The sequence below is a fragment of the Mercurialis annua genome, linkage group LG3 (genome assembly GCF_937616625.2).
Source record: "Mercurialis annua linkage group LG3, ddMerAnnu1.2, whole genome shotgun sequence".
NCBI lineage: Eukaryota > Viridiplantae > Streptophyta > Magnoliopsida > Malpighiales > Euphorbiaceae > Mercurialis > Mercurialis annua.
In genome coordinates this window covers 1,732,436-1,741,998 of record NC_065572.1, presented here as the reverse complement: position 1 = coordinate 1,741,998, position 9,563 = coordinate 1,732,436, and the positions used below count along the sequence as shown (strand labels likewise).

General features: G+C 32.4%; 2 protein-coding genes across 3 annotated transcripts; one reads left to right on the top strand and one right to left on the bottom strand.

Annotated features, from left to right (window-relative positions):
* Nucleotides 1-1,171: 1,171 nt before the first annotated feature.
* On the bottom strand, nucleotides 1,172-4,753 carry LOC126674419 (protein DEHYDRATION-INDUCED 19 homolog 3-like). Its single transcript, XM_050368864.1, has 5 exons — nucleotides 4,469-4,753; nucleotides 3,542-3,684; nucleotides 3,003-3,080; nucleotides 2,452-2,708; nucleotides 1,172-1,524 (listed from the first exon to the last, which is right to left on the bottom strand). The coding sequence occupies exons 1-5, from the start codon at nucleotides 4,542-4,544 to the stop codon at nucleotides 1,416-1,418; spliced, it is 663 nt and encodes a 220-aa protein (XP_050224821.1). The 5' UTR covers nucleotides 4,545-4,753; the 3' UTR covers nucleotides 1,172-1,415.
* A 532-nt stretch (nucleotides 4,754-5,285) lies between these two features.
* Nucleotides 5,286-9,307, top strand: LOC126674829 (syntaxin-43). Of its 2 annotated transcripts, none has more exons than XM_050369350.1 (8): nucleotides 5,286-5,792; nucleotides 6,672-6,948; nucleotides 7,578-7,667; nucleotides 7,976-8,053; nucleotides 8,236-8,313; nucleotides 8,415-8,480; nucleotides 8,570-8,650; nucleotides 8,756-9,307. In XM_050369350.1, the coding sequence occupies exons 1-8, from the start codon at nucleotides 5,599-5,601 to the stop codon at nucleotides 8,861-8,863; spliced, it is 972 nt and encodes a 323-aa protein (XP_050225307.1). In that variant the 5' UTR covers nucleotides 5,286-5,598; the 3' UTR covers nucleotides 8,864-9,307. The 2 variants fall into 2 exon arrangements, with proteins under 2 accessions (XP_050225307.1, XP_050225308.1); XM_050369351.2 differs by having other exon boundaries at nucleotides 5,644-5,792; nucleotides 6,677-6,948.
* Nucleotides 9,308-9,563: the final 256 nt, after the last annotated feature.

Genomic DNA, 9,563 nt, shown 5'->3' with positions numbered 1-9,563 from the left:
TCTCATGCCTCTTTTATTTTTGCATGTACTGTTTTTTCTTGTGGTGTTCATGATTGCAGAATTCAGTTAAGTTAAAAGTAGTTATTTCAGTTAGATTACTGTACTTTTGGGAAAGGTGGTATGACGGTTATTTTCAGTTATGTTGCAGAGAATGTGTGTGGAGGAAATTTCCTTTCCTTGATGACCCACTTATCTGACCATAGTACAACTTTCTTGGGAATTATACTATGAGCTGTGGGATGTAAATTGGTACTTGTATCATACAAGTTGTATGCAAAAACCGAGCAAAATCAACCAATGTGAACCGATAAATTTAGTTCCATTTGATTTATTTTTGATTCTGCATTAAAAAATATCCGAATTAATCAATTCATTTCGATTTGATTTAAATATTTTATATTCTAATAAATATAATTATGTTCGTATTTAAAAGTACATAAAATATTCAATTTGTTTGATTCAAGCCAAACCCTATAAACTAGGTGTGTATATAGTTTGATTTGAGTGATTGTTAAACCACTTGTATTGGTTTGAAGATTTTTCAAACTAAAACCAAACTAAATAGATAATAAACCAGCAAATGTGGTTTGATTTACTTTTATAATATTTTTTTTGAACTCAGTTTGAATCATCATTCAAACAATATTTTTATTAATCATATAAAACAAAACATTGAAATACTTTTGAATTATTTATTCATCATAAAAATCATACACAGACACACACACATATATATACTATAAGGTTTCAATATTTAATTAATATAATATCATAAAGTTAAAAAAATTTATTTTTTGATAAATAAAAAATATTAAAATAATAATAATTTGTCAAACGATATTAAAAAACCTTATTTCATAGAGTAAACTTTAAAAATAGTAATACTTAAATTTTAATTTAAGTGATACACATACATAGACTACTTTGGTTTGGTCTACATTGATCTATAAATCAAACTAATAATTTAATTTTCTTAATATTTTCCAAAATAAAAATCAATCTATTAATTATTAAGACTATAGTTGTTAAATTGATTTGATTGAATTGATTAGCTAATTTTGTTTGTTTGTACAGATCCATAAACTGGTAAGCTACCTCTTGATTGGTTTCATCAACTCATTGGTTGAGCTAATAAAGAAAAAAAAGGGTGTGTGACATATACACCATTCAATTAAGGATATAAATAATATATTATATATATTGGATTTAGATTTATTGATAGACCTGAAAATAGAAAGTGTATTCAGGATGAACAACTAAAGTCCAAATACAACATAAGCTTACACTCATTCATTCCTACACCTTATTTCAACACCCTTGCCTTCACATATATATTGGCAATTTCACTACAAACCATAGCTTGCATGCAGGCCTCTTAGTTGTGAATTGGACTCTTATAACTGCACCAATTCTCTTTATAAGATCTCATCATCAATTGCAGACAACAACAGCCCTTGCACAAACTCACTCCTCCTTGCCTTCTCTTCCTGATCTTTAATCGACAGCGGAGCTGACTTCGTTTTTCTGTCGACAAAAACAACATAATACATATTCAGGTCAACGATAGAAAAAAAATGTTGAAATTCAAATATTAGCAGCTAATTGGATCCTGCTGTTAGGACTCTATGACTTCTATTAAGCAACATCATCAACTATTCCATAAAGCATCTCAAAGATTCTGTTTCTCAAAGATAATTTATTTAACAAAATATCTAATACCATGATCCGATTATTGTACTATGGCTCCCCTAAAGGCAATAACAAATTTACTTTGGTGAAGAAATATTCAGACCTTTTTGCCGTGTATAATATGAAACATTGTATGCATGCACCAAAATGGCTGAACCAATGAGCATGACTATATAATCACAGACAGACAGCAAAATGACATTTAATAGATGACATAGTTAGGCTAAATGTAGTAAAAGAACGCTACTTTTTTACCGTAATCCAGTTTGACAGACATGAGATTTATAGTTCAGATATCTTCTACCAGCCATCCGTCTCTTCAACTACCGAAAAGAATCCTTCATGCAGTTACATTGTTTTTCAATTCATAAAAGGACCAAAGAATTTTCCCTTGTAAGTTCGGCCGCACAAATTGAGTGCATTTACACAAACAAATTGAGTGTACATGTTAGTTACATTCTCTTTATATTCATTTAAAAAAAAAGTATTGGCCTCTTGCAAGTTAGGCTGCACAAATTGAGCACATCATAATACTAGGTCTGTAGGTCATATATTATGAATGAAATCTGCAATCAGAGATGCCCTTTCTATTACTTAGGTGAAAGTTGTTATAGGGATTGTTTTTTGGATATGACATTGCAGTAAGTAAAATAACTGGTTTAAGATTCTGTAATATTCTGTAATATTAGTTTAAATACAGTTTTCTAGACTGCTAATGAATATTCTGAAAAAAAAAAGAAGGCAAGAGAACAAACAGCATACCGTTCTGAAACATTTTCATTCGAGATTTTCTTGATTGAGCTTGTTTCATTTGAAAATGAAGGCTGAGCATTTGTAAAATCATCAGCCATCGGCAAAATGAACGAAGACAACAATGGATCAGGTGCTGCATTGGATGAGTTAACTATACAGGAAGCACCCCCAAAAAGAGACTGTAGATTTCCTTCTCTCAGCTCTTTCCTTAATAAAGTTAGCGTTGAATGATGTCCACCTTTACGCAATTTCCTCTTACGCTGCATGTTTGCACTTGTTAAGGAACTCTCAAGGTCGATAAATCATTATCGGATTACTTTATAACAACAATTAATAAGCAAAACTTTGCAATCACAAAAGTGGTTATTAAAAACTTCTTGGAGAGTTATAACTCAACTAAGTCACATCTTGTGTATGGATACTTCTTGAAAAGTTAAAGAGCCTAAAATTATTGTAAATAAAATAGCTGCATATAATCATCAAATATTAACTTTTAGATAATCATGAGACTAAAGAATTGCTACTATCATACTAAACATTAAATCTATAAAAAAGGATATCTTAAATATATTTCCATGTTGTAAGGTTATGTGTGCAACCATATCGACTCCTACCCTCATGGCACAAACTGGACAAACCTGTAATAAGGAGCACCAATCATGAGAAAGATTAGTCTTTTTAAAAGAATATCTCATCATTAGAAATAATAATAATAAAAAAAAATATCCATTATTTAACAAAAAATAAACTATGACAGTTTACAACTTCTTTGAATGAAACTACAAGATTGTATGAATTTTCAACTTAAGCCAAAGGCATTTCATTCAATGTTTAATTTCTAGTGTATAGCAATGATACATTGTCCATCATGAACAGAAACCTAAAAAGGATGATTCTCACATCATGGAACATGACAGATACCAGCATGAAACTTGAAACTTATACTTTATTTGGACACATAACTTAAAATTATAGTTATGAAGAAGCATTCCAGAGCATGCACATGTCACGAACACATTTTTAAAATGAATGAAACTTGGATAAACAATAACTACTAACATCACTGCTACTTTCTGCTGAAATATGTAAAAGTAAATACCCCATTTTTTGCCTCTACAGGATGTTCATCATCAATATGGCAGCACAACCCAACAATATCAAAATATTCTGAACAAAACGGGCATGGAAACTCCTCCCTTATATCATCATCTCCGTCAATGTCTTCAAACCCCATAAACATATCTGCAGTTGCAAGAACAATTACAATCAGTTCAAGTCCAAGACAGAACTCCCTTAATCAAAAGTGCTAAGCCTCCATCTAACAGAATTGTTCATACCAAATTATATCACATAGTATTTAATATTTAATAGCCAAACTCATTGGAAAGTTCCATTTTTTCTTACTTTTTACTTGTAAAGCCGTGTGAAATTACCTAGTTTTAGCATCTAAAAACACATCCTTCAAACTTTTAAAGACTTAACAATGTCAATTATTCAATATCCAAGACAATAACTGAAAACATATCAGAAGCCAGATACTCATTTAGTTTCTATTGAAGTTTCAACCTTTTCGGATAAAGATTCTAAATCTTAGTCCTTCACTCCTACAAGAAATACATTGTAGTAATCTTGTCAACAATGCTAAAGCTTAATTAAGCCTAAAATTCGCTTATTAAAACCGCCAAAGATGAGTACTTTCAACTTCATTTCTCAAGAAACCAAATGCAACTCTCTTTAAAATAGCTACTTTTCGCGGTTTTTCCCCTAATCAACAAATTAAGGAACTAAAAATCCAATTTCCTTCTACATATTCTAAGAACATCATCAATATTCAAAACCCGAAAAATCAATTACAATAAAGAACCAAACTTTTGAAGTAAAACAAAGAAATGACTAATGGGTCCAACATATCCAAGCTAAAACAACTTATACAAAACATAACATTCGAAATATATGATTTTCCCAGCAACCAAACAGAAAACATAATCAATAAAGCAACAATCTTTTTTCCCAGAAAAAAGCTCACCAGATCGCGATTGAAGCACAGTTTGATATCTCTTAGAAGCTGAAGAGAGACGAGCACTCCATGAATCAGCATCCATACCTACCACTTCCCTTTGATAAATTAATTTATAAAAAACTTAGCTCCAAAATCTCTCAAAAAACAATCTTTAGTGACCAAATTACACAAATTTTACAGATTCTTGAAGCTATGATCTTTATAAGGTAGGTTTTTATTTATTTATTTGGGGGTGGTGCAGGCTATGGAGGAGTGAGATAATGAAGAGAATTTTGTGGAATAAGATGAAAAGGAATTATTATCCGTGTTTTTCTCTTTTTTTTTATATATTTTTCTGTCTCCTCCACTTTATTTTTTTCTTTGTCTTTTTTGAGGAAATTTGTGTTTATGGAAAAAAATTTAAGAAGTGTAAAAAACATTTTGATGTATGACTTGGATTAGAGTAAATTTTGGAAAGAACAGCAATCAAATTGTTGTTTAGTTAAATAAATCAATTATGATATTGTTGGAGTATTGTTTATTTACCTTAATTGATCAACAACTTAATAATAATTATTGATATATTCATTTAATTCAGATTTAATTTCTATTAAGTTATATTACTAGTTACTTAAATGGTTTTTTCCTGTTAAAATTTATAATATATATTATCATTTAAAATATTAAAATAAAAATAAAAAAGGAGTATTTATAAGTAACTGCAATTAGAAAGAAAAAAAAAACATTTATGATTTTCTAGTGAGAAATTGAGCTAAATTAATATTATACCAGAAAAGACATAAAAACACTTATAGAAAGTAAAGCTGTATAAAATCATAAGCTTTTAATATAGAAGCTGGACACACAGACACTGTCCATTAGCTCTCTCTAAATTCGGGTCCCACACTTGGACCAACCAAACCAACAATCAAATCGGATCTCTTCTCCATTTCCCCTTTAACTAACCCAACGCTTCCACCTCCGCCGGGACCCGTCGCCGGCGCTCTCTCCACCGCCGACATCCGATGACTCAACCTCCTATTTATTCATTGCTTAATTAATCAATTATGATTGGTTGAGTTAATCTCGATTGATTAATTTCAGATCTATAATTAACTTTATTTTTGAATCTTCAATTGAAAAATTTCTTGTTAGTTATGGCTTCGAGGAATAGGACGTTATTATTTAAAAAATACAGAGATGCATTAAAGAGCGTTAGGGCTCCGTCATCTCAATCGGCAACATCAACTAGCTCCGGTGGCGGAGGTCCGGTGATCGAGTTAGTAAGCACTTCGCTGCTTCAAAATCGAAATTATGCACCTCTTAACACTGACGATCCCGGTAATTCAAGGTACCTTTAAAAATTCATTAATATTTAAATTTATTATAAGAATTTACCCTTCTATGCTTTAATTTTATGTTCTGGAAGTTTAAATGATCTGATTATGGGAAATACTGCAGTGTAGCTAAGTTTAAGGATTTTATTGTAATTTAAGATTTTCATAACTGTAATTTGATCTCAATTTTAGGATCATAACAAGTTTAGCATTAGTAAAGGTGGTCTGCTCTATCAGTAGTGAGTTTAGTTTGTGATTCCTATTTACTATTGAATTGAATTCAAATAGACTTCTAAGGTCATTTTTATTGTTAATAATTGTTTTTCCGGGAAAGAGTCGTCGATTTCTGTATGTTCTTGGTGATGGCTATGGATGTTTAGAGTAATTTCCTAATAGCTGAGAATTGAAATGCGCGAGGAAATGCCAGCTTATTAGCAGCTTTTTGTTAAATGAGGTTGGGTTCTTCTGGATTGTGGCACAAGAGCTTGGAAGTGGTCAACTATAATCTTAATTTTGTTACTGGCGAATGGCTAAAGCTTTTGAGATGATCTACTGGTGCTTAAAACCCTCAATTGTTGGATTAAGTTTCGATAGACATGTTTTGTGGCTACTTTTTGAATGGATTGAAAGTAAAGCAGGGACTTAGTTCAGTATCCCTCATTGAATAAGGCCTGTGTTTTCAACATTAAAGAGAGAGATGATTATGTGAAGGTCAAGGTACTGATAACATGAGGGATAATATTCTCTTTCAACTTATTGGTACATGTGATGTGAATACAAAGACTATTACTGTCTGGAAATAGCTTCTTAATGTTGTTTAATAATTTTGCTGCTTATATTGTAATGAATAAACCTATGCTAGGAGAATGCTATTGATTACTTTTCTGCTGCAGTAAAGGTGCACTTACAGTTGGTCTACCGCCAGCATGGGTAGATGTATCAGAAGAAATAGCTGTTAATGTGCAGCGTGCACGTACAAAAATGATTGATTTAGCCAAGGCTCATGCTAAGGCTTTGATGCCTTCATTTGGGGATGGTAAAGAAGATCAACGCTTGATTGAGGGTCTAACTCATGAGATAACTGATCTTATAAGGAAGTCAGAGAAGAAACTACGAAAACTTTCTGCAGCTGGGCCTTCCGAGGATTCGAATGTGCGAAAAAATGTACAGGTATGTTTGAATTGCTGATGTCTTCCTTGTTTTGTGTTGTTTCTCTTTCTCTTTAACCAAGAGCAGTTGATTTTATGAATTTTGTTCTAACTCACTTAGAAATGAGAGCATTGAACCCAAGTAGGATTTCATGGAACTGATACCTTGAGTGTTACACGTGACGTAAATTTCACTTTTATTCTTCTCTATGACAGGTTCTGAAATATGTTTGCCTTGAATGCTGATAAATTTCTTCTCAATGTTTCATTTAATGCTCTTTTGTCAACATAATCAGCATCTCTTTTTATTGTTCCCTGGTTAATCTGTAAGTGCATATGCCTTCCTCTTGGATATTTCCACCTTCATACCATGAAGATGTATGGGCCTCCATGCTGTTCTTTCTCCTTCTTATCCTTTTTATGAAAACCAGAGATATTATCACACCTCAAACCCTTCCGCTGCAATCTATGGTTGAAATTAATGTTTGCTACCAATGTTGTGGATCTTGTGGTCATTTGTGATTTGTGAATTTAGTAATTCCAGAGTTAGTTTCACATCACTGAAGTCCACACAATTTGAACATATACACAAACTTGTAAATTGTGTACCATTTTAGGGATTATGCTTATGATATTTCCATTCTGTTGCAGCGGTCTATCGCCACTGACCTTCAGAATCTCTCAATGGAACTTCGCAAGAAACAGTCAACGTACTTGAAGCGCCTCAGGCTACAAAAAGAGGTTTTGAAAGCATTCAACTTTTATTTTTAAGTATTAGAAAAGATAAAGTTAAATTGTACGATAGAGAGAGAGTGAGATAGAAAAGCAGGAAAGCGAGACTTTTCTAGCATCTGCAAATACCTTTCTTTATTCTTTTACTTTTTAGTGCTTAAATTGTTTCATTGTATTTTATTACATTTCAAAAAACCGAGTTTTCCAGTTTTGCTTCATATATAATAACATACAGGGAACTGGTCTCTCTCAGGTTTAGGCATTAAGCACACAAAAATTAGCATTTTCTTATATTGTTATTTTATTTGATCATGCAGGGTCAAGATGGGGATGATTTGGAGATGAACCTAAATGGTAGTAAATCCAGAATGGATGACGACGGCTTGGATGATATGGTATGCTGGTTTTCTGACGCTTTCCTGCTTAGTTTTATTATTAGAATTATGAGTTAGCTCCATTACACATGATCTAAAGAATGTTATAGGGTTGAGTCTTTTGTCACGGTTAAGCTTTTCTGCTCTTCATCCCCAACATTGGTTCAATGCTTACAGTATTGTATGTGAATGATATACATTAGGTGTTCAACGAGCATCAGATGGCCAAGCTAAAAAAAAGTGAAGCCTTCACGGTGGAAAGGGAAAGAGAGATTCAGCAGGCTAGTGATCATTTCCCTCTCTGTTCTTTTAAAGTAACAACACTGACCAGATATTATTTCTTTATTATTAACTTTTTTTCTTAACTATTTAATTTCTGTAGGTTGTGGAATCGGTAAATGAACTTGCTCAGATTATGAAGGACCTGTCAGTACTTGTAATAGACCAGGTTAGGAGCTGTCTGTACAATGTCCTCTCATGCTGTATAAACCTATACATTTGTCATCCACCAGTTACTGAATATTTGTCTCCGATCAGGGTACTATTGTTGACAGAATAGATTACAACATTCAGAATGTTGCCACTACAGTTGATGAGGGACTTAAACAGTTGCAGAAGGTGCCTTTCTTTACTTGTATCCTCATTAGCGAGATTCTTTAACGATTTTAATGCCTCTCTTGTTTCTATGAGAAATTTCGATTAAATTGATTTTGTGTCCTGCAGGCTGAGAAATCTCAAAAACAAGGAGGGATGGTGATGTGTGCAACAGCGCTTGTTATTATGTGCTTTATCATGTTGGTTTTACTGATCCTCAAGGAGATATTCTTGTGATTTATCGACGTAAATAATTTCCAATTGTCCGGTCATTCTTATCATTGTGCCTCCCATGCAATGGTTACACGCTTATAGACGGAGATATTAATTATGCATCAGGTAGTTCCCCTCCCGCAACAGATTCATTGCCTGCCCTTTTTCTTTTCTTTTTATCAAAATTTTGCAATCGGGGAGGGTTTTTTACTAGAGAATGACTGCCCTGGATAGACAGAAATCAATGTCGTTCTTCTGTCACGGACCTGTCGTTGATTCTTTTGATTTTCCAGGGAGGTTGGTCCGTCAACTAGATGAGGCTTTTTAGAGTGTTTGTATCAATTTTCAATCTAATATGAGATTGATGAAATTTATTCAACTATAGTCTCATTCAATTTTGTTTCAATTTTCATCCTATTTTTGTACATTATAAATGAATAAGAAGCTACAGCATTTAGTGTTTTTTTTTTTTTTTTTATAATGTACCATGTTGTTCTGCCCACAATCGATGCTCCAAATTGTAATCTAGCTATGAATATATGTTATATAGTTGGTTTTCTTTTTTCTTCCTGTAATTGCGAAGGCATTGTGTTTGTTAAATTTTTTAAGGTTGCTGAACTATTTAATTTTTACAAAACGGTTACCTATATTTAATTTTTGACATTTTCAAAACCGAACTCTCTTCTCCAACAATGGTATGTTATCCAATTAATTTCGGTGAATA

Excerpts from the sequence above, each read along its gene's own strand:
- LOC126674419 (XM_050368864.1), bottom strand. The coding sequence starts at position 4,544 with ATGGATGCTGATTCATGGAGTGCTCGTCTCTCTTCAGCTTCTAAGAGA. Across the intron at positions 3,685-4,468 it reads TGTGCTTCAATCGCGATCTG|ATATGTTTATGGGGTTTGAA; the intron begins GTGAGCTTTTTT and ends TTGCAACTGCAG. Across the intron at positions 1,525-2,451 it reads AATGAAAATGTTTCAGAACG|AAAAACGAAGTCAGCTCCGC; the intron begins GTATGCTGTTTG and ends TTTTGTCGACAG.
- LOC126674829 (XM_050369350.1), top strand. The coding sequence starts at position 5,599 with ATGGCTTCGAGGAATAGGACGTTATTATTTAAAAAATACAGAGATGCA. Across the intron at positions 5,793-6,671 it reads GACGATCCCGGTAATTCAAG|TAAAGGTGCACTTACAGTTG; the intron begins GTACCTTTAAAA and ends TTTCTGCTGCAG. Across the intron at positions 7,668-7,975 it reads GCCTCAGGCTACAAAAAGAG|GGTCAAGATGGGGATGATTT; the intron begins GTTTTGAAAGCA and ends TTGATCATGCAG.